The following is a 25,199-nucleotide window of genomic DNA, read 5'->3' on the forward strand; positions in this document are numbered from 1 at the left end:
TTTTATTTCTTCTATTGTCCATGGGGAAGTGGAAAAGAATCTTTCCTCCGTAAGCCATGCGTGTCGTATGAGGCGACTAAAATGCCGGGAGCAATGGGCTAGTAACCCCTTCTCCTGTATACAATTACTAAAAAGGAGAAGAAGAAAAACTTTATAAAACTGGGTTGCTTAAATGTGCGTGGATGTAGTGCGGATGACAAGAAACAGATGATTGCTGATGTTATGAATGAAAAGAAGTTGGATGTCCTGGCCCTAAGCGAAACAAAGCTGAAGGGGGTAGGAGAGTTTCAGTGGGGGGAAATAAATGGGATTAAATCTGGAGTATCTGAGAGAGTTAGAGCAAAGGAAGGGGTAGCAGTAATGTTAAATGATCAGTTATGGAAGGAGAAAAGAGAATATGAATGTGTAAATTCAAGAATTATGTGGATTAAAGTAAAGGTTGGATGCGAGAAGTGGGTCATAATAAGCGTGTATGCACCTGGAGAAGAGAGGAATGCAGAGGAGAGAGAGAGATTTTGGGAGATGTTAAGTGAATGTATAGGAGCCTTTGAACCAAGTGAGAGAGTAATTGTGGTAGGGGACTTGAATGCTAAAGTAGGAGAAACTTTTAGAGAGGGTGTGGTAGGTAAGTTTGGGGTGCCAGGTGTAAATGATAATGGGAGCCCTTTGATTGAACTTTGTATAGAAAGGGGTTTAGTTATAGGTAATACATATTTTAAGAAAAAGAGGATAAATAAGTATACACGATATGATGTAGGGCGAAATGACAGTAGTTTGTTGGATTATGTATTGGTAGATAAAAGACTGTTGAGTAGACTTCAGGATGTACATGTTTATAGAGGGGCCACAGATATATCAGATCACTTTCTAGTTGTAGCTACACTGAGAGTAAAAGGTAGATGGGATACAAGGAGAATAGAAGCATCAGGGAAGAGAGAGGTGAAGGTTTATAAACTAAAAGAGGAGGCAGTTAGGGTAAGATATAAACAGCTATTGGAGGATAGATGGGCTAATGAGAGCATAGGCAATGGGGTCGAAGAGGTATGGGGTAGGTTTAAAAATGTAGTGTTAGTGTTCAGCAGAAGTTTGTGGTTACAGGAAAGTGGGTGCAGGAGGGAAGAGGAGCGATTGGTGGAATGATGATGTAAAGAGAGTAGTAAGGGAGAAAAAGTTAGCATATGAGAAGTTTTTACAAAGTAGAAGTGATGCAAGGAGGGAAGAGTATATGGAGAAAAAGAGAGAGGTTAAGAGAGTGGTGAAGCAATGTAAAAAGAGAGCAAATGAGAGAGTGGGTGAGATGTTATCAACAAATTTTGTTGAAAATAAGAAAAAGTTTTGGAGTGAGATTAACAAGTTAAGAAAGCCTAGAGAACAAATTGATTTGTCAGTTAAAAATAGGAGAGGAGAGTTATTAAATGGAGAGTTAGAGGTATTGGGAAGATGGAAGGAATATTTTGAGGAATTGTTAAATGTTGATGAAGATAGGGAAGCTGTGATTTCGTGTATAGGGCAAGGAGGAATAACATCTTGTAGGAGTGAGGAAGAGCCAGTTGTGAGTGTGGGGGAAGTTCGTGAGGCAGTAGGTAAAATGAAAGGGGGTAAGGCAGCCGGGATTGATGGGATAAAGATAGAAATGTTAAAAGCAGGTGGGGATATAGTTTTGGAGTGGTTGGTGCAATTATTTAATAAATGTATGGAAGAGGGTAAGGTACCTAGGGATTGGCAGAGAGCATGCATAGTTCCTTTGTATAAAGGCAAAGGGGATAAAAGAGAGTGCAAAAATTATAGGGGGATAAGTCTGTTGAGTGTACCTGGTAAAGTGTATGGTAGAGTTATAATTGAAAGAATTAAGAGTAAGACGGAGAATAGGATAGCAGATGAACAAGGAGGCTTTAGGAAAGGTAGGGGGTGTGTGGACCAGGTGTTTACAGTGAAACATATAAGTGAACAGTATTTAGATAAGGCTAAAGAGGTCTTTGTGGCATTTATGGATTTGGAAAAGGCGTATGACAGGGTGGATAGGGGGGCAATGTGGCAGATGTTGCAAGTGTATGGTGTAGGAGGTAGGTTACTGAAAGCAGTGAAGAGTTTTTACGAGGATAGTGAGGCTCAAGTTAGAGTATGTAGGAAAGAGGGAAATTTTTTCCCAGTAAAAGTAGGCCTTAGACAAGGATGTGTGATGTCACCGTGGTTGTTTAATATATTTATAGATGGGGTTGTAAGAGAAGTAAATGCGAGGGTCTTGGCAAGAGGCGTGGAGTTAAAAGATAAAGAATCACACACAAAGTGGGAGTTGTCACAGGTGCTCTTTGCTGATGACACTGTGCTCTTGGGAGATTCTGAAGAGAAGTTGCAGAGATTGGTGGATGAATTTGGTAGGGTGTGCAAAAGAAGAAAATTAAAGGTGAATACAGGAAAGAGTAAGGTTATGAGGATAACAAAAAGATTAGGTGATGAAAGATTGAATATCAGATTGGAGGGAGAGAGTATGGAGGAGGTGAACGTATTCAGATATTTGGGAGTGGACGTGTCAGCGGATGGGTCTATGAAAGATGAGGTGAATCATAGAATTGATGAGGGAAAAAGAGTGAGTGGTGCACTTAGGAGTCTGTGGAGACAAAGAACTTTGTCCTTGGAGGCAAAGAGGGGAATGTATGAGAGTATAGTTTTACCAACGCTCTTATATGGGTGTGAAGCGTGGGTGATGAATGTTGCAGCGAGGAGAAGGCTGGAGGCAGTGGAGATGTCATGTCTGAGGGCAATGTGTGGTGTGAATATAATGCAGAGAATTAGTAGTTTGGAAGTTAGGAGGAGGTGCGGGATTACCAAAACTGTTGTCCAGAGGGCTGAGGAAGGGTTGTTGAGGTGGTTCGGACATGTAGAGAGAATGGAGCGAAACAGAATGACTTCAAGAGTGTATCAGTCTGTAGTGGAAGGAAGGCGGGGTAGGGGTCGGCCTAGGAAGGGTTGGAGGGAGGGGGTAAAGGAGGTTTTGTGTGCGAGGGGCTTGGACTTCCAGCAGGCATGCGTGAGCGTGTTTGATAGGAGTGAATGGAGACAAATGGTTTTTAATACTTGACGTGCTGTTGGAGTGTGAGCAAAGTAACATTTATGAAGGGATTCAGGGAAACCGGCAGGCCGGACTTGAGTTCTGGAGATGGGAAGTACAGTGCCTGCACTCTGAAGGAGGGGTGTTAATGTTGCAGTTTAAAAACTGTAGTGTAAAGCACCCTTCTGGCAAGACAGTGATGGAGTGAATGATGGTGAAAGTTTTTCTTTTTCGGGCCACCCTGCCTTGGTGGGAATCGGCCGGTGTGATAATAAAAAAAAAAAAAAAAAAAATAAAAAAATAATTCTCGAATTTACACATTCATATTCTCTTTTCTCCTTCCATAACTGATCATTTAACATTACTGCTACCCCTTCCTTTGCTCTAACTCTCTCAGATACTCCAGATTTAATCCCATTTATTTCCCCCCACTGAAACTCTCCTACCCCCTTCAGCTTTGTTTCGCTTAGAGCCAGGACATCCAACTTCTTTTCATTCATAACATCAGCAATCATCTGTTTCTTGTCATCTGCACTACATCCACGCACATTTAAACAACCCAGTTTTATAAAGTTTTTCTTCTTCTCTTTTTTAGTAAATGTATACAGGAGAAGGGGTTACTAGCCCATTGCTCCCGGCATTTTAGTCGCCTCATACGACACGCATGGCTTACGGAGGAAAGATTCTTTTCCACTTCCCCATGGACAATAGAAGAAATAAAAAAGAACAAGAGCTATTTAGAATAAGGAGAAAAACCTAGATGTATGTATATATATATATATGCATGTGCGTGTCTGTGAAGTGTGACCAAAGTGTAAGTAGGAGTAGCAAGATATCCCTGTTATCTAGCGTGTTTATGAGACAGAAAAAGAAAAACCAGCAATCCTACCATCATGCAAAACAGTTACAGGTTTTTGTTTCACAGTCATCTGGCAGGACGGTAGTACTTCCCTGGGTGGTTGCTGTCTACCAACCTACTATGAGTGTACTATATAGTACACTCATTAATTACCTTAAAATATTTGTAGTCTTAATGTAGGGTGAGAGGCGAGTTTTATTTATGAGGTCAGGTTGGGAAGTATGGGTAGCCAGGAAGGGCAGCCATCCCAACCCCTCCGAACCACCTCAACAACCCTTCCTCAGCCCTCTGGACAACAGTTTTGGCAATCCCGCACCACCTCCTAACTTCCAAACTACGAATTCTCTGCATTATATTCACACCACACATTGCCCTCAGACATGACATCTCCACTGCCTCCACCTTTCTCCTCGCTGCAACATTCATCACCCATGCTTCGCACCCATACAGGAGCGTTGGTAAAACTATACTCTCATACATTCCCCTCTTTACTTCCAAGGACAAAGTTCTTTGTCTCCACAGACTCCTAAGTGCACCGCTCACCCTTTTCCCCTCATCAATTCTATGATTCACCTCATCTTTCATAGACCCATCCACTGACATGTCCACTCCCAGATATCTGAATACATTCATCTCCTCCATACTCTCTCCCTCCAATCTGATATCCAATCTTTCATCACATAATCTTTTTATCCTCATAACCTTACTCTTTCCTGTATTCACTTTCAATTTTCTTCTTTTACACACCCTACCAAATTCATCCACCAACCTCTGCAACTTCTCTTCAGAATCACCCAAGAGCACAGTGTCATCAGCAAAGAGCAACTGTGACAACTCCCATTTTGTGTGATTCTTTAAATTTTAACTCCACACCTCTTGCCAAGACCCTCGCATTTACTTCTCTTACAACCCTATCTATAAATATATTGAACAACCATGGTGACATCACACATCCTTGTCTAAGGCCTACTTTTACTGGGAAATAATCTCCCTCTTTCCTACACACTTTAACTTGAGCCTCGCTATCCTCGTAAAAACTCTTCACTGCTTTCAGTAACCTACCTCCTACACCATACACCTGCAACATCTGCCACATTGCCCCCCTATCCACCCTGTCATACGCCTTTTCCAAATCCATAAATGCCACAAAAACCTTTAGCCTTGTCTAAATACAGTGGACCCCCGGTTTACGATCAGCTCCCAATGCGACCAGTTATGTAAGTGTATTTATGTAAGTGCGTTTGTACGTGTATGTTTGGGGGTCTGAAATTGACTAATCTAATTCACAATATTCCTTATGGGAACAAATTCGTTCAGTAATGGCACCTGAACATACTTCTGGAATGAAATAATATCGTAAACCGGGGGTCCACTGTACTGTTCACTTACATGTTTCACTGTAAACACCTGGTCTACACACCTCCTACCTTTTCTAAAGCCTCCTTGTTCATCTGCTGTCCTATTCTCCATCATACTCTTAATTCTTTCAATAACAACTCTACCTTACACTTTACCAGGTATACCACATCTCATATTTATGTTAATTTATTCTACTGTGGGGTGTATTTAGATGGATTAAGCAAAATGTCTTTATTAATGTTTTATACGATATTTAATGCTCCTTAGAGTGATTGTGTTATTATCATCATTATTAACCCTTTCAGGGTCCACAGGCCCTCTGAGACTTGTTCTCAGGGTCCCCCAAATTTAAAAAAAAAAAAAAAATTTCTTATGAAAAGATAATCTTTTCCCGATCATAATGACACCAAATGTATGAAATTTGATGGAAAACGTACGGAATTATGCTTTCGCGAAGTTAGCGGTCTCGACAATGTTTATGCATCGGCAATTTTGCCCACTTTGAGCCATATTTTCGGCTAATTCCAATGTACTAGTCAACAAAAATCATAACTATTTCCCATGAACTCTATTTTTTCTATCGAATGAGTACAAGAAACCACCAATTTACCGATTTCAACTATCCAATACAGTGGTCAGAATTTAGCAATTTTGCCAATTTCACACAAATTTCAAAAGATGCCAATTTCTAAATAGGGTCCAGAATAAACAAGAAAGACATTCCTGGCACTAAAATAACATTTTCTCTGCTCATTAGTCACGTCCCCAGGCCCCTCTTCTTTTACTTTCCACTTTGAATTTTTATTCTCGCAAAAAAAAATAAGATTTACTGTTACGCAGACTACTGCATTAGTGTAGAAATGGTATAAATAATATCAGCGCACTTGTGAAAGAATATTAGACTCGCCAGTTGATGTGTATTGGACGCTTAGCATGATTTGTTTACTTTTGAACTTTGGTAAAAATCGAACATTTCTGCTACTTTGAGCTCAATTTCAAGGTACTTTTCATTGTAAAACCAGTCAAAGTCATCTCAATTTCTGTAATATGTCTTCCATTCTATAAAATGAGACCAGGAAAACTAGAATAGAACCATAAATACCATACGAAAATATAGTGCAAAGTCGCTGTTTTAATCCAAAAACACTGTCAAAGTTTTTTTTCTTATTACGCACTTTGTGCTGCAGGATTTTTATTCTGTGCACACTGACCACATAGACCCATTCTTTCATATGTAGGCCTACCAGCTTTCTCTTACTAGATTTGAAGACACTAGAATTTGTGTACTATTACGTCATGGACACTGGTGTGTAAGCCGTACTAGTACGGCCTAAACCCTGAAAGGGTTAATATGGCATCTTCAAAACTGATAAGACACTCTTAGTGATTTTAATGTGTACCTGCATGCCAGCACACTGTGTAAGTCTACTTAGGTACAGGTACACATACATATAATTATCAGTTACAATAATAATGTAGGTATGTAGTCTGCTTGGGCTACATACCTACACCTACTTACATAGCTACACGATATTTAATGTGACCCAGAGACACATTATTACCATCAACGTACCATGTTCACTGAGCTTAATTGTTTCTATTAACTACCTTTAGATACTATCATAAACAAATGGAGAAGTAATGAATAATTCACGCTGAGATTTGTAAACAAAAGCATTATGTATTAAGGGGAGTGACGTAATGTTTTCCCTCCGCCCGGTTACCACACCTTTTTTTTTGTATATAAACATAAGTTTATATGTTATGTAACTTGTTTCTTGTATAATTTTGAAGAAAATAGATGGATTAATGAAAATGTCTATATTGATGTGAGAAGAGGCTGTATTTAATTTCTGAAAAGATGACAAAAATAGGCACAATACCGTAACTGGAATGATACACAAATAACCTGCACATAGAAGAGAGGAGCTTACGACAATGTTTCGGTCCGACTTGGACCATTTACAAAGTCTCGCTAATGAGAAGTAGAGCAGGACGGGGTATATATAGGCGGGAAGTGGTGGTGGTGGTGGTAGTAGTGGTAGTAGTAGTCACCATCTGGTCAAATCCTCCCTAATACACAACTTTCCTTGTCTCTGTAGATGCCTTCCTCTCCCACTACATTGTAAAATGCTCCTAACTTCAGAACACCCGTGACTTAACCTGATTCCTCCTTTTTCTTCTTCCTCTTTCCCTTTCCTCTTCTTTTTTCTCTTCTGGGTTGTCTTTATTCTGCCTTGTGTTTCTGTTCCTTCATTATTTATTTTATCCCCCCCCACCCACCTCTGTGCTCTTGCTCTCCCTCTGTGGGCACATAGCTCCCTTGCAGTGCTCCCCTTTCTTAGTATTTGACTGGCTCCTCCTCCTTACTTCCCCACCACTTCTTCCTTCCACCTTCGCCACTACTACTACTACCACCACTTCCTGCCTATATATACCCGTCCTGCTCTACTTCTCGTTAGTGTGACTTTGTAAATGGTCCAAATCGGACCAAAACGTCGTCGTAAGCTCCTCTCTTCTATGTGCAGGTTATTTGTATAGAAAAAGATAAGTTTTAATTTTCTTTTTGGTCCACCCTAAAGTAGCTTGAAATTAAACTCGGTAATGGAAATGTTTGATTTTTGCCGATATTCCAGAGTACACAAGTGACATCACTTGTCCCATGTGTGTCCAACTGGCCAGTCTAATGTGCATTTAGGTATGCACTGAGATTATTTATACAATTATTATAATAATGCAGTAGTCTGCATAACAGTAAATCTTCTGTTTTTTGTTTGAATAAATATTCAAAATGGAAAGCAAGTGTAACATAAGAGTGGCCTGGAGATGTGACTAATGAACAGAAAATGTTATTTTAGTGTCAGGAATGTCTGCATTATTTATTCCTGACCCTACTTTGAAATTGGCGTTTCTTGAATTTTGTGTGAAATTAGCAATTTCTGATCACTTTATTGGGTAGAGTAAATACTTAAATGGGCAGATTCTTGTACTCAGTCAATAGAATGGAAGGTGTTGTAGTGAAATAGCTGAGAATTTGATCAACTGGACCAGTGGAATTGGCTTAAAATTGGGCTCAAATTGAACAAAATTGCCAATGCTTAAAATCACCAACATGGCAAAATTCGGAAAAGTGTAATTTCGTCAGTTTCCCATTAAATTTTGTACTTTGTTTTATTACTTTCAGAAAGATTCTCTTACATTTTAGTTGAGTTTAATAAAGGTTTCAGAAGACATGTCAGTGGCTACATCTAGATGCATCACCCTAGTTGTAGCACAGGTAAACAGACAAATGTATGCAGACGTATAATCTACACCTGTCGCCTCAAATGGAGTGACATGACATAATTGTTCAGTAGAGCATGGTGGTGGACCAAGGTACTGACACGTGTGTCTGTCTACGTGGTGACATGTAATGCACTTTTTTGTTTTTTCACATTTTGTATGGACTGATGAAGCCACTGTGTGGCTTCATCTAGTCACCCAGTGATTCTTGGGGTCAATATGGGACGTATCGCTTCCTTAGGCTTTGATGAATTGCTTTGGTCACAAATTCCTCAAAAATCATAAAATTTATCTTCACTTCCACCTCCATCCATGTTAGACAGTTACTTTGGAAGAGGAGATTCCCAATTTGGTAGGGGGTGAGGTTTTTCTTACTGTGAGGCATGGTGAACAAAGTGTATCAAGATGGTGTTCCCAATGTGGGCACCCCAATTTTTTGTATACTGCGCACACTGACCATGTAGACCCATTCTCTCGTGTGTAAGCCTAAAAGCTTTTTTCCCATTAAATTTAAAGTCGAGGATTTTTGCCTAGAACAACAGGACCAACCCAGGCTTTAACCCCTTCAGGGTCCAAGGCCCAAATCTGAAGTGGTGCCCCAGTGTCCAAGAATTTTCAAAAAAAAAACATTTGTTATTTTTCTTATGAAATGGTAGAGAATCTTTTTGTGAAGGTAATAAAACAAAAAGTACGAAATTTGATGGAAAATTGACAAAATTATGCTCTCGCAAATTTTGATGTGTCAGCGATATTTACGAATTGGCGATTTTTCCGACTTTGACTCCCATTTTAGGCCAATTACATTATTCCAGTCAACCAAATTCTTAGCTATTTCACTAGTATTACTTCTATTCTATCGAATGAGCACAAGAAATCGCCGAGTCAACTGTTTTAACTACAAATTAAAGTGATCGGAAATTGTTAATTTGGCCAATTTAACATAGTTCAAAATATTCCAATTTCAAAATAGGGTCCAGAATAAACAATGTAGGTATTCCTGGAACTAAACTAACATTTCCTCTGTTCATTAGTTATGTTTTGAGGCTTTACAAGTAAATTCCATTTTGATTTTTTATTCACATAATGAATTTTTATTCACACCAAAAAATAGAAGATTTACTGTTATGCAATACTGTAATAATTGTATAAATATCATCACTATATTTGTGAATGTATATTAGACCCACTAGCTGGCGTGTATTAGACGTGTGAGGTCGTTTGTTTACTCTTGAATATCGGCAAAACATTAACATTTCTGCTACTTTGAACTCAGTTTCAAGCCATTTCCAGTGCTAAAACCAATCAAAATCATCTCTATTTCTGTAATATGTCTTCCATTCTATCAAATGAGACCAAGAAATTGCAAATACAACTATAAAAAACATACGAAAAAACACTGCGAAGTCGCTGTTTTAATCGAAAAATCATGATTTCAGTTTTTTTTCTCACATTGTACAGTGTGCTGCAGGATCTGTTTTATGTGGTGCACACAAACCACATAGATGTATTCTCTCATATCTAGGCCCAAATGTACCACTCACAGTTTATCAGAGTGAGCTGAGCTCATGACGTAGATCTACGGTTTGGACCCTGAATGTAAAGCTGTAGATCTACGGGACGGACCCTGAAAGGGTTAAAGCCATAGGACTATGGGACTGTCCCCATAAGAAAGTTTTTCCATGTTAGCAATAAGGTTGTTTCTTTAAAACTTTAGTGTTCACTGGTTGGAGAGAGGGGGTAAAGGAGGTTTTGTGGGCGAGGGGCTTGGACATCCAGCAAGCGTGCGTGAGTGTGCTAGATAGGAGTGAATGGAGACGAATGGTACTTGGGACCTGATGATCTGTTGGAGTGTGAGCAGGGTAATATTTAGTGAAGGGATTCAGGGAAACCGGTTATTTTCATATAGTCGGACTTGAGTCCTGGAAATGGGGAGTACAATGCCTGCACTTTAAAGGAGGGGTTTGGGATATTGGCAGTTTGGAGGGATATGTTGTGTATCTTTATACGTATATGCTTCTAAACTGTTGTATTCTGAGCACCTCTGCAAAAACAGTGATAATGTGCGAGTGTGGTGAAAGTGCTGAATGATGATGAAATTATTTTCTTTTTGGGGATTTTCTTTCTTTTTTGGGTCACCCTGCCTCGGTGGGAGACTGCCGACTTGTTGAAAAAAAAAAATTATAATTATTATGAAACACTAAGAAAGGGTGCTTTACAAATGTGTATATGGTGTTATTGTTTTGGGTGAGAGGTCAGATATCTATATACAGCTTCTCCTCACTTAGTGATGTACTCATTTACCGATGATTAGGAGTTGTGGGCTCTGACCAGTATGTACATTCAATACAGCCTCTCCTCACTTTATGATGGAGGTCCGTTCCTAAGACTACATCGGTAAACCAGTTCGTCGCTAAGTGAGGAGCATACTGTAATGGTAGTGAGCTTGTCATCCATCTTTGATAGTTTTAATGTTACCTTTGCACCATTTATAACATTTCTAGTATATTTTTAAATGTTTGTACAGTAGTGTACTGTATATTGTAATAAACAGAATAGAAGAAATCAGCTCTAATATACATTATTTAGATATGCATACTGGTCAGAGCCCATCGTAAGTCCGAGTCATCGGTAAACGAGTACGTTGCTCCGTGAGGAGAGGCTGTAATGTATATTAGAGCTGATTTCTCTATTTGTTTATTACAATATGCAGTACACTTCTGTATAAACATTCAAAAATATACAGTGGACCCCCGACTTAAGATATTAATTCGTTCCAGAAGGCTGTTCGGGTGCTGTTACTGAATGAATTTGCTCCCATAAGGAATATTGTAAATTCGATTAGTCCGTTTCAGACCCCCAAAAATACACTTACAAAAAGCACTTGCAAAAATACACCTGCATAATTGTTTAAGTTGGGAGCTGATCATAAGTCGGGGGTCCACTGTACTAATAATGTTATAAATGATTCAAAGGTGACATAAAAACAATATCAAAGACAGTTGACACAAACCCACTACCATTATAGTATACTCCTTGCTTAGCGATGAATTAGTTTACTGACATTGTCTTGGAATGGAGCTCCGTCGTTAAGTAAGGAGAGGCTGTATTTCATGCGTATCCACTAGCTGTTGATACGCATTCATGTGGCATTGTGCATGTGTTTGTGCAGCTTTTTCTCTGCAATACAAACACCTTATGTTGTGTACAAGTTGTCTTCACATTGGTGCGGTAAAATATATAACGGAATCACATTTTTTAGCGCAAATGGTGCTGTAAATGAAGGCATGCGAAAGGAATGTTTTTCTACAGGCCCCCCCCCCTCCCCGTATTATTATACAGAGTTTCTCTGGTGTTGTACTAGAGAAAACATAATTCTTGCCATCACTCCTACAAGCCACCCAGCTACCACACCTCACATATGTTAATTTGTTTTACTATGATTGTATGTATTTTGTTTATAATATGTAGCATGTTTCTTTATTAATCCATGCATGACTTTTTTCAAAATTATATACGAAACATGCTACATACCATATAAACAAAACACATACAATCATAGTACAACAAATTAACATGTATGTGAGGTACGGTAGCTGGGCAGCTTGTAGGAGTGATGGCAAGAATTGTTTTCTCTAGTACAACACCAGAGAAACTGTGTATATATAGTATTACTGGGGGTGTAAAATGTCTATAATGTAATATACAACATTTAAAGCTCTCCAGAGTTGTTATTGCATCTTCAACACTAGTGAGACATTCTTAGCTGCTTCCTTGCCTGGTGTAGCTACTCCTACTTTGTAACAATGTCAGATAGTGATTTTAATGTACCTGCATGCCAGCACAGTATTAGTTTATTTAGGTAAGTACAATTATCAGTAGTATCTCAGTACTATTGCAGCCACTGACATACCTTACTCACTGAGTTCAATTATTTCTAAGTTTGCACATAAAATAAGAGCCTTAAGACTCCTCTTTTTATTACAAATACCCTTAGATGTCATTGTAACACAAAAATAGTTTATATAAAATATGCAATAACTTTAAAACACTTGCAACTTTGGAAAATTTCCAGACATAATAGGGAGAGATGCAGAGCTCGTGGAGGATGTAAATTGAAAGTGGGTGGGTGGTGTGCAGATGCCTTAATAGTGAATCAGGAGCCATATAAAAGAATTTTGGATATAATTTGAGATGTCCGTACTAGCTACTGTGTAGCTATTCTTACCATTTACTGTTGGCTTGAGAAAGCTTGGTGTCTAAGCAAAACCTTGTCTCAAAGGTTTCCAGTCTGCTATAGTCTGTAGTAGCTGGTCAGTTTTACAACCACTTCACTGCAAAATACTTGACTCTAGGACAGGGGGTTGACACTTGTGGGTTTGATGCTTAGTTATGATTGTAATAATAAGAGGGGTTGCATGTGGTGACGAAACATTGAAGAGTACAAAACAGACAAGTGTAGGTGTCATGCCATATAATTTCTTGTTTTACTTTTTCTCTTTATAAAATTTGTGTATGTACTGTATAAATGCAATTAGTAGAATGTTTAAGGTCAGATTCTTCCATTACAGCAAAGTTTTTGGTGACGAGAGTTTTGAATTAGTGGGCCTTAGTGACCACGGATTAATGCACCACTGTAGTTTAATCTTGGTTTAAGAAAGTATTTTATCAGTGAATTCTTTGTTTTGCAGATTCTAAGTCTTCTTGTGGAGGTGGTGATAGCTTAGTAGTTAATGAGTCTACTCAATTACACCAGCAGTCTGCACAGAAAGAGCTTGCAACCACCACCACCACTGCTTCAGTTGAGAAAATATGCAAAGATATTTCTAGGAAGACAGAGCCTTCTCTATTTGATGGATGTTCCACCATAAACAAAATTGAAGAGAATAAAATAAACCTTGTGGGAAAGGTTAATTTAATTCCCATTGCAACAAGTCCAGAAGTTGCTCGTCAGCCTTCTCCACATAACACTCCCTATACAACTCCTTTGCCATCTCCACGCCAATCACCACAGCAAACACGCAAAGTAATGGGAGTTGTAATGGAAAAATCTAATAAAACCTCACTTCACAGCTATTTCTGCACAAAATCTTTCCCAGGCTCTCAGCAAAGCTCCAACTTACTGCCAGAAATGGCAGAAGAAGCAACTGAAGTATCTCTCTCCTCATCATCTACTATAAAGACACTTCAAATGGAAAATGGGATCAATACTGCTCAGTCATTAGATCCTAACTTGAAGCCAGTCACAGGTAAACGTCGGCAAAGGCCAAAACCTTCATCATTAAGAGAAATGAACTTTTGGGCTCCTACTTCAATGTAATATTTGTTAGCGTAAATGAAAAAGATACCTGTAGGTGCCTCAAGGTTTAATGTTTGTTTATCTTATTGACTATCATAAATTCTAAAGATGCGGGAACTGTTTTTGGGTAATTCACGTTCTTTTTAAGAATTAATACAGTTAAAATAAAAAGGGGTTGGTCTAAATCTTAGGTACAGGATTAGTTTCCCTTTCTCCAGGAAAATAAGTATACATTGATAGTTAGTGTAAATAAAAATGACTTAACATGCCATTCCTGTCTTGATTGGCTCTTGATATAAAGTACTCTTAAAATTTTTAAAGGACAGTGTCTTAATATCTGATGTCAAATTAAAAAAGGGTAAATATGCTGCTTCACAAATGGAGATAATGTTAGTATGTGTAAAATAGTTGGTGCTCTATGCTGATGTGACTGTAATTATTAAGTACCATGGATATTTTTTTTATTTAGGTTGATTTGTTCATTTATGAATGTGGATAATAATGACAGATGCAAATACATTGAGAGGAATATCACATACCATAAATTGCTAAATAATTATGCCCTTATCTTGCAAGTCAGGACTGTTAAATGTGTGATGAGCTGAGGGACTAATGTTTCCCTAGATATCTTAGAAAAGCCACATTCATATTGTAGCATAAAATGTGTACACTAGGTTAATAATGATCATAATCACTCAGTTTTTAAAAATGCTTTCCATGTGCAGCAACCATGTACATGAAGTGCCAAATGTTATTGAACATTAATGTTAAATAAATAAGGACAATGAAGATTTCTAATACCATAATGGAAGATCCACAGTACAATTAGATGTACGATATAATAATAATTTTTTTTTGGGGGGGGGGGGTGTAATTGTCACAAGATGGGGAAACTATGCAGATTATTTTTATTATTGAAACTGAAGTTGTGGGTCTGAAGCCCAACATTCCTGCTCTAAATATAGAAAAATAGAGGGTATATAAAACCAGCTTGTGGAAATGATATATACTAATGCCTTCTACAATCAGGATTGAATCGGTTTTCTCTGGCTAAAATTACCTAAACTCTTTTGGTTTTATCTTTTCTGAAGTCACTAGTTGGTTTTGCTTTGTGTGCATATTCTCATTTAAATTTTATTTCGAGCTAGGACTGTACTTGGTTGATTGATAAGGGTTGGCAAATTAGTAATTGTTTTTGTAAGGCTTCAGGATCTCTTGCAACTTTGATTTGGACATCATAACTGCCCATAAACATGTCACGAAGGAACACACTGTACCTCCCTGAGGATTATTAGGTTTTATCTATTGTTTAACATCTTTTGACTGTCACATGATTGGTGCTTGTAGACCTTGTTTATTTCTTCAGCATCCCAAAGCCTTCCTCTTTGAAATTTTCACTGTTTTTTAAAGCCATAACTATTATACATACACAATGCAACCATGACCACCTCATCATTTGTTTCCAACTTCCAAAGTGCATTATATGCTATCCAGAATGCAACTTCCCTTGTTCCATTATCCTTATGTACAACTATGGTTGCATTGCATTTCTGGTAGGTAAGGTCCTTGGATGTCGAGGGCAGTGAACATGTAGATTCCGCTGCTCTGTCAGCTAGTCACAAAAACTACCTTTATCTTGCAAGGGTATCCATTTCTCAGATTTTATTTTCAGTATGCTTTCGACATCGAAACCACTGGCAGTAACACTGGTCCAAGTTACAATATAATAATTTGTTTATCAAACCATAATTAAGTTCCTAGCCATCTTCCCACCAATGTCTGGTGGGAAAATGATTACCTTTCAACATCTACCATACCTTGATGCACTTACTTAAACAGACCTTGCTGAGGGACCAACCTTTTAATACTTTTTTTTTTTTTCTTAGAAATCTCTATTGCACCAACTTTGACTTCCATCTTGCACCTACACTAAAACTCCACCTCCACTGACTCTTACCCTCACACACTCCTTGCACAACCGTATGTATACGAGTTTAGTGCATGTTTTAAATATACAGTAATAGGAATCCAAATTCCATAATGACTTCTTTACTGAAGCTGATTGACTTGGCTGTGATTTCCTCTTCTCACCCTTAGGATTACTCTCTATACTTCTCTCCCTTAATGTAAATACTGTACTCCTGGGCCATGTTGTGTTCGAACACCCACACTAGTTTAGCTTTTTCTGAATATTATTATAATACAAAGCTGCTTGTGATAATGAGAATAGATGTGGTTTGCATAAATATTAATGATTGGAAGAATTATAGTAAATGAGAAATTGTTATTAATGGGGAAATGCTAAACTCGTAAGGGTCATACAGTGCTAGGGAATGTGAGGTAATCAGGTTCGATCCTTTAAAGGGTAAACTAGATCTTTATTTTGAAATCCCACTTCCATTAGTTATAAATGCCCCACTTATGTACAAATGTAACTTAGAACCAATTTAGTCAATGTGTATTATTTTTTGTTTTTGTATATACAGTTGACCCTCTGTTGGCAACTATATTTTAAACTTAAATGATTAGAAGTGAAGTCTTCCTATCATTGTGTATTGCCTTGTCTGTATCTTTGGTTGAACTGTCAGCCCACTTGTGATAAGATAATTATGGGTTCTAAGTATGATTTTGCAAAAAGCTCTTGAGTGTAGAGAGAATTGTTAATACTGGGAGAAAGCAAATTGATTTGTAGCAAGCTGTCTTGGGAGTGCTTAATTTCTTATTATAATTCAATATATAAAAGAATTGTCATTCAGATTTATATCTTGGTTCTGTGCTATTTCAGTTTTGGTTGGGGAAGACTTTCACTGTTCCTCAGAATTTACCAGCCACAAAGTGGCATGTGCAGGTAGTTGAGGGTCCACTTCATATTCATGAAGGGATTTATAGCAAGGCTCTGGGAGTATTTGGTAGAATTAACATTAAAAGCACTGCTGTTAGCACCCCTTGTTTTGTTTGTGTGTGTTGTCACGCATGTATTAAATTTTATATTTTCGTCTTGATGTTATATCCAGGCACTTGCCTGGATATGCATAATAAACTTGTCTTCAGGTGGAGATTACAACAAGAAGCATATCTTTCTGTTTTTGCACTTTTTTTTCTATGTAGATTCTGAAGACCTGTTTCCTTTTTTTCCTCTTTTTGCAAGCATCACTTGAATAATTTGTAAAAGCAGCTTTCTACAGCTGTAAATCTTGATAATGTTATTTAACTTTATTGACCTCTAATGAACTTATTTTCAAAATATCTTAAAGCACTTCTTACCTTGAAATGTTTTCAATTTTGTTTATCCAGAATTAAATTTTTTTTCTTCTGCCAGATTGAAAATTTTATTCGAAAAAATTGTTTCTTTATAATAAAACCTTAGCATTTTGGGGCAGGTGACGGTGGAAGATTTTTGTTTACCATATTCATAGAGTTCTACTGTGAACAATATTGTTATTTTCTCTTGCTACCTATGTTTGATAATGTTACAAAGATTTTTAACCTTTACAAAATTAAGACGCACTGTATTGTCATCTTTTAATATGAAATCTCAAAATGCAGTTGGTATTCATGTTTGATTAGTCTTGTCAAGTACTGTAATGACATTTATTTGGTTATGGTGTACAAATTTTTTCAATACATTCATGTGCACAAAATTAATGTTACATTAATTATCTCATTACATAATTTTCTGTTGATTGTAGATGCATGTTAACTTGCTACCATTTGTTAGACACTTGAAATGCCATATTTTCTGGTATATATAATGTTACTTTGGTCTTTACCTGTCTTTACCTTGTGACTCATCTAGCGTGTGTACTTTGTGTATTCCTTGTTTCACTTGGATGTAGTTACAATATTTTTTTTTCTTTTATTTTAAGTACACCTAAGTGGATTATGGTTATATGTAGTACATCAGGTTTTTCCTTTCAATTCATGAGTCATTCATTAAATAAAGGTTATTTGTTAGTATTGTCTAAATTCTTCCTTGTAAACCATACCACGGACGGGGATAGAACCCGCGATCAGAGAGTCTCAAACTCCAGACAGTGTTAGGTGTGTGATATGAGAGTACAGAATATCATGCAGGTGTCAGTAAGGGCTTTGTTATATGTACTATACCATAAATGAGTTTTATGTCTTTACATTCAAGGGGGGCTCCTTGGCGTGGTGAAGAGGCTCTTGGTCTGAGGAATTAGCCCTGTCGGTCTTCTTCCTCAGACCGAACCTAATTACCCCCCATTCTCCCCTCCCCTATCCCATCCTCCCCATCCTCCCCTTTTTCCATTCCTCCTCCTCCTCCTCACCCCTCCCTTTTGCCCTTCCTCTTTTTGGCCTTTGGGATTTCTCCCACAGGCGCGCTAGTTCCTAGGTAGGGGAAAGGACACCGGGGTCCATCCCATTCCGTTGAGGTTCTTGGCGGTGGCATAGTTTGCCGTGGAATCTGGATTGCCTGGGGATGTCCCGATCCCTCTCCGGTATCCCGGAGTAGCTTTGGGTGTCTTTTGGGCGACGGGTGTATCTCTGGAAGCCACCTTTCGGATTCCGGGGGTGGTGGCCGAAGGAGGTATGCTTTGTGGCGGATATCCGGCCGCCCTCTCTTTTGTCCACCGAGGTAGCTCGGCAGATGTGAGGTTGCTATCCCGGATTGCTGGTTTACTGGCATGAAGGGTAGGGTATGGCACGGGTTCCATGCTGCATCTGCGCTACTAGCGGTGTTGAGGTCCTCTTGGGCGCGGAGGGAGATTTCCGGCCCTTTCATTCCTCCTGGGAACTATTCCTCCCCGCTCCCCCCTTTTTTATTCTTTTTTTTATTTTTATTTTCTTTTCTTCTTTTTTTTTTTCTTAAAAACAAAAAGCAAAGGAGTAACCTAACCATGGCAGCCCTAGTCCATGAACCCACTACCCCCGGGCCCCTTCTTGATACCGCACCCCATTCTGACCCTGCCTTGTGTTTAGACCACTCTTCGGACACTCCTGATGCCCCTGTACCTCTTGCTGGTGCTGTTTCCTCACCCGCTTCAGGTACCGGGGCTTCGACTGACTCCTTCGATTTGTCTGAACTCCGCTCTCCTTTGACTATGCTTCCGGCTTCTCCCTCTACGGTACAGCAATTTTCGAATCGCCCGCCCATTTCACGCCGGACCAACTCCGGTCCTACTCCTAAACGCCAACGTCAATCTCCTGATGATGCTCCTTCGTTACCTTCCCATTCTACTCGGAAAAGACCGACACGTCAAGCACTCCCTCTCCACGCTCAGTTTCGGACCACACAATGGACTAAATTCTTTACTTTAAGACCGACTTCTTCTTCTGCCTACCTTTCTGACCATAGTATTGGCAAAGCGCTCCTGCGTCATGTTGGTAGAGATATTTCATTTCATGCTCTCAAGAGCGGTATGCGCATCGTCACTGTCCAGAATGCTGCCCAAGCTCATGATCTTTCTCTCCTTTCGAATATCGATACTACTCCTGTCACTATTGAAAAACATCTTTCTCTCAATTCTTGTAGTGGTACTGTCATTCTGCCCCATACCATAGTCCAACAGAATTTCCAGTCATGTGGCAATGACATTTTTGAACAGCTGGAACTCCAGGATCTCCCAATCCTCAAAGTAGACACTTATGTCCTTCCTGCCCGGGGGCGGAGACGTTACCCTTGCAATGTGGCTCGTTTAACTTTTGACAGCCGAGAACTCCCGTCCTCTGTATATGTCGCGGGACATCGGTTACAAGTTCGAAAGGTGATACCTACACCGCAACAATGTAGAAATTGCTGGCGTTTTGGTCACCCAGCGAAATATTGCAGATCTATGGCCGAATGCCCAGTCTGTGGTGCCGACGACCATTCTAATACATCTTGCAGTCAACCTCCATCTTGCCTTAATTGTAATGAAGCTCACCCTTCGTACTCCCGCCGTTGCCAGGTCTACTTAAATGAATGTGAAATCCGTTGCCTCAAAGAGGCAGAAGGTCTCCCTTATGCTATGGCAGTTACTCATCTCCGCCTCCAAGGGAGACTACCCCGTGTTTCTTATTCTCGTGTTTCCAAACATCCCCCCACTTCTGGGGTCCCATCTTCTGCAGCCTCCTCTGTTGTTACCCCTCCCATAGCCACTACGGCATCTAATCCTTTTGCTGTCCTTGGCTCTGACGTCCCGACTACAACTCAGTCTGTTCTCACATCTTCGCGTCCTTCCTCACAAGCCCCAGTATCGACAAGACCTCGTACGACACCTAATACCAATCGCCCCTCTACTCAGAAGTCCAAAAAATCCACATTGCTCAAATCTTCTTTGCCCCTTCCTTCCCTTCTTCCACCTCCACACTTTACCTTTCCAGTCTCTGTACCTAGTTCTTCCCCTCTCTCTGGCTCTATTACAAGTGTGGAGATTCACCCTCCTCCTCGTACTATGCCTTCCACCCCCGTCCCCTCCCAAGTTTCTCCCTCTTCTGCCACCTCCCAGGTTTCTGCCTCTTCTGTCCCCCCCCCACACTTCATCTCCAGTCCCTTACACTCTTCCCTCCCCCTCTACTTTGGTACAGTCCATTACTGTCCCAATCTTTACTCACCCTCCTCCTTCTATCTCCAATATGGTCTCCCATACATCTTTGAATTCAGAAACACTTGAAGCCATTTCAGAATATATTGCAGAGACTAAACCTTCAATGGACACTGATTCACTTCCTGTTCCTTCTCTTCCCTCTCCTCCATCTTCACAACCCCATTCTTCGCAACGCTCCGTTCCTTCGCTACTTGAACGTCTTCCAATGCCACCACACGTTGACTTTTCTAACCCCTCTAGTCCGTAGGTGCCTTTACCTACAGATTCCTGATATTTTCTTCATCGCCAATCATGGCCTATTTACAGTGGAATATCCGCGGCCTCAGGGGTAATCGGGGTGAGCTTCACATGTTGCTTTCCAGGTTTTCCCCTGTTGGTGCTTGCTTACAAGAACCAAAATTACACTCGGCTGTTTTCCAACCTATCTCAGGCTATAATTTATTGTATTCTTCGGATCCTTTCTCAGATGGGACCTTTAATGAAAGTGCCCTTCTTCTACGCAATGATATTCCGTACTGTCAACTATTTGTCCATACCTCGCTGCATTACACTGCAGCCCGTATCCACTTGAATAAGTGGTTTACAATATGTTCTTTATATCTCTCTCCTTCTCGAGCATTTTCTATCCCAGACTTTGCCTTTCTTGTTTCATCCTTACCACCACCACTTCTGTTACTTGGTGATTTTAATGCCCACCATTTCCTCTGGGGGGGGGTCTCATTGTGACTCACGTGGCATCCAGTTGGAGGCTTTTCTCGCCTCTCACCCCCTCCATGTTTTAAATACGGGTACTCCCACCCATTTTGATCCTCGTACTCATACTCTCTCTTGCATCGATCTATCAGTCTGCTCTTCCTCCACTGCACTAGACTTCACCTGGTCTGTTCTACCAGACTTACATGACAGCAATCATTTTCCGATCATTCTTACTTCTCCTTCCTATTCACCACCTTTCCGTAGCCCTCGCTGGCAATTTGATCGGGCAAATTGGGATCTTTACTCACACCTCACTGCTTTTAGTGAGGTTCCTTCTTCATCCTCCATTGATGAGCTCCTACACATCTTCTCGACGTCAGTTTATACTGCAGCTTCTCATTCTATACCCCAAACCTCAGGCAGGCATTCTCAGAAGTGCGTGCCTTGGTGGTCTCCTGCTTGTGCTCGTGCAGTACGTTTGAAACGTGCTGCATGGGGCAGGTACCGGTACAATAGAACCGCTGAGAGACTTCTTGATTTTAAGCAGAAGCGTGCGATCGCTCGCCGTGTCATCCGTGAAGCTAAACGCACTTGTTGGCGAGACTATGTTTCCACCATCACCTCTGCTTCTTCTATGAGTGCAGTCTGGAAAAAAGTGAGGAAATTGAGTGGTAAATACTCTCCTGACCCGGCTCCTGTTCTACGGGTCGCTGGTGTTGATGTAGCAAACCCTCTCGACGTTGCCATTGAACTTGGCACACATCTGGTCCATATTTCCCGAGGGCTCCATCTATGCCCCTCGTTTCTTTCCTCAAAGTCTGCCAGAGAGTTAGTACCCTTGGACTTTTCTTCTCTCAGAGAAGAACAGTATAATGTGCCTTTTACACTTCAAGAACTGGAGGCAACGCTCTCAGCTTGCCGATCATCGGCAGCTGGGCCTGACGACATTCATATTCGTATGTTACAACATTTACATCGGTCAGCCCTTGTAGTCCTCTTACACCTCTTCAATCTTATTTGGGCACAAGGAGTTCTTCCCCAGCTGTGGAAATCTGCCATTGTTCTCCCTTTCCGCAAACCGGGTACTACAGGACATGATGCCTCCCACTATCGCCCCATCGCTCTTACTAGTGCAGTTTGCAAAGTGATGGAACGTCTCGTAAATCGACGTTTAATGTGGTATTTAGAGACACACAACAGTCTCTCCGCTAGTCAATATGGCTTTCGTAAGGGTCGTTCTACCATAGACCCCTTACTATGCTTGGATACGTATGTTCGTAATGCCTTTGCGAATAATCACTCAGTTATTGCCATATTTTTTGACCTTGAGAAGGCATATGACACAACTTGGAGGTATAATATTTTGGCCCAGGCCCATTCCTTAGGCCTCCGAGGCAATCTACCATCCTTCCTTAAGAACTTTTTAACTGACAGACATTTCCGTGTTCGAGTCAATAATGTTCTTTCCCCGGACTTCGTCCAAGCTGAAGGTGTCCCTCAGGGATGTGTTCTAAGCACAACACTGTTTCTCCTTGCTATAAATGATTTGGCCTCTGTTCTTCCACCCAATATTTGGTCATCACTCTATGTTGATGACTTCGCTATTGCTTGTGCAGGCGCTGACTGTCATCTTATTGCAGTTTCTCTCCAGCATGCGGTCGACCGTGTTTCCACTTGGGCCACCACGCATGGGTTTAAATTTTCAAGTACCAAAACTCACCAAATTACTTTCACTAGACGCTCTGTTATCTCCGATCATCCTTTGTATCTCTATGGCTCCCGTCCCCTCAAGGAAGGTTCCTTGATGTTGGTGAGGGGCTCTTGATTTAGGGAATTAGATCTGTGCTCCAGTTCCCCGAATTAAGCCTGAATGCCTTCCACATCCCCCCCCAGGCGCTGTATAATCCTCCGGGTTTAGCGCTTCCCCCTTGATTATAATAATAATAATAATAATATGGCTCCCATATCCCCGAACGTGATACAGTCAGGTTTCTAGGCCTTCTCTTTGACCGTCGGTTATCCTGGAAACCTCACATTACCTCTCTGAAGGCAACTTGTCACAGCCGGCTAAACCTTCTTAAAACCCTTGCTCATCTTTCCTGGGGAGCTGATCGTCGAACTCTGCTTCGCCTACATTCAGCCCTCGTTTTATCGAAACTTGATTATGGTGACCAGATTTATTCCGCGGCCTCTCCTGCTACTCTCTCTAGCCTTAACTCTATCCATCACCAAGGATTACGTTTGTGCCTTGGTGCTTTTCGCTCTTCCCCTGTTGAGAGCCTCTATACAGAAGCGAATGTTCCATCCTTGTCTGATCGCCGTGATGCCCATTGCCTTCGCTACTATGTACGCTCTCACGATCTACACAATCCTTCCATTTATAGAATGGTCACCGATATTAGTAGACATTCTTTATTCGTTCGCCGCCCCTGTTTGCTCCGTCCCTTTTCTCTTCGCCTACATTCACTCTTGTCTTCCCTTCAGTTACCACCTTTATATGTTCATGTAGCATCTCACTTTTCCCTACCCCCCTGGGAAGTTCCAACTGTTCGGGTCTGTTCTTTCTCACTCCCTTGCTCGAAAGCTCAACTGCCTACGGTGGCTTCCCGCTCTCTTTTTCTTGATCACTTCCACTCCCATTCTCATGCCACCGCTGTGTACACAGATGGCTCTAAGTCTTCAGACGGCGTCGGATTCGCAGCAGTGTTTCCGGACAGCGTCGTGCGGGGACATTTACTATCTTCAGCTAGCATTTTTACTGCTGAACTGTATGCCATTCTTACAGCACTTATTCGTATCACATCTATGCCTGTGTCATCATTTGTAGTAGTCTCAGACTCCCTTAGTGCTCTACAGGCTATACGAAAATTTGATACATCTCATCCCCTAGTTCTCCGTATCCAACTTTGGCTACGCCGTATCTCTACCAAACATAAAGATATTGTTTTTTGTTGGGTCCCTGGTCATGTCGACGTACAGGGCAATGAACAGGCAGACACTGCTGCGCGGTCAGCAGTACATGACCTACCAATTTCCTATCGAGGTGTTCCATTTCTGGACTATTTTGCTGCAATAGCTACCCACCTTCGCACCCGTTGGCAACAATGTTGGTCAACTCTGCTTGGTAACAAACTTCATTCTATTAAACCGAGCATAGGTTACTGGCCGTCTTCTTGTCATCAGTGCCGAGGTTGGGAGACAACTCTCTCCCGCCTTCGCATTGGTCACACTCGTCTTACTCATGGGTATCTCATGGAGAGGCACCCTGTTCCTCTCTGTGAGCAGTGTCAAGTTCCAGTATCGATTAGCCACATTCTGTTAGACTGCCCTCTCTATCAACGAGCACGCAGAATTTACCTCCAACGTCGTCTTCGTTCTACTACTCTCTCTTTACCTTCCCTTCTTGCTGATGGACCCTCCTTTAATCCTGACTCTCTCATTGACTTCTTGACAACGACTGATTTACTCCACAAACTCTGATGATACTTTTCGCTCTCCCCTCAGCCCTTTCTAGTTCAGTCTCTTGCTGCCCTTTACCCTTTCACCATCCACTGCCCCGCTGTTATCCGTAACCTATTACTCATCCATCTCCCTTTTGCCACCTGATGCCCTCGCTTCCTTCCTGCCCTGCAGCGCTGTATAGTCCTTGTGGCTTAGCGCTTCTTTTTGATTATAATAATAATAATCTTCAAGGGGAGGCTCCTTGTCATGGCAAAGAGGCTCTTGGTCTGAGGAATCAGACCGAACCTAATTACCCTCCAATCCCCCCTTCCCTGTCCCATCCTCCCTTTTTCCTTTCCTCCTCCTCCCCACCCCTCCCTTTTGCCCTTCCTCTTTTTGGCCTTTGGTATTTTCCCACAGGCATGCTAGTTCCTAGGTAGGGGAAAGGGTACCGGGGTCCATCCCATTCCGTTGAGGTTCTTTGCAGTTGTGTTTACCTGGAGAGAGTTCCGGGGGTCAACGCCCCCGCGGCCCGGTCTGTGCCGTGGAATCTGGATTGCCTGGGGATGTCCAAATCCCTCTCCGGTCTTGGGGGGGGGGGGTGGCTTTGGGTGTCTTTCTGGCGACGGGTGTATCTCTGGAGGCTGCCTTTCGGATTCCGGGGGT

The 25,199-nt window shown here is 40.9% G+C and overlaps 1 protein-coding gene across 4 annotated transcripts in view; it reads left to right on the top strand.

The window, feature by feature from the left end:
• LOC128700408 (uncharacterized) overlaps positions 1-17,799 on the top strand; it is a 70,658-nt gene extending 52,859 nt beyond the window's left edge. For all 4 annotated transcript variants that reach the window (XM_070099986.1, XM_070099982.1, XM_070099983.1 and 1 more), the window contains one exon: positions 13,238-17,799. In XM_070099986.1, the coding sequence (XP_069956087.1) occupies positions 13,238-13,866 (629 nt within the window). In that variant the 3' untranslated portion in view covers positions 13,867-17,799. The remainder of the gene's footprint in view (positions 1-13,237) is intronic.
• The last annotated feature ends 7,400 nt before the right edge of the window (positions 17,800-25,199 follow it).

This window comes from Cherax quadricarinatus, chromosome 71, assembly GCF_038502225.1.
Source record: "Cherax quadricarinatus isolate ZL_2023a chromosome 71, ASM3850222v1, whole genome shotgun sequence".
Classification (NCBI taxonomy): domain Eukaryota; kingdom Metazoa; phylum Arthropoda; class Malacostraca; order Decapoda; family Parastacidae; genus Cherax; species Cherax quadricarinatus.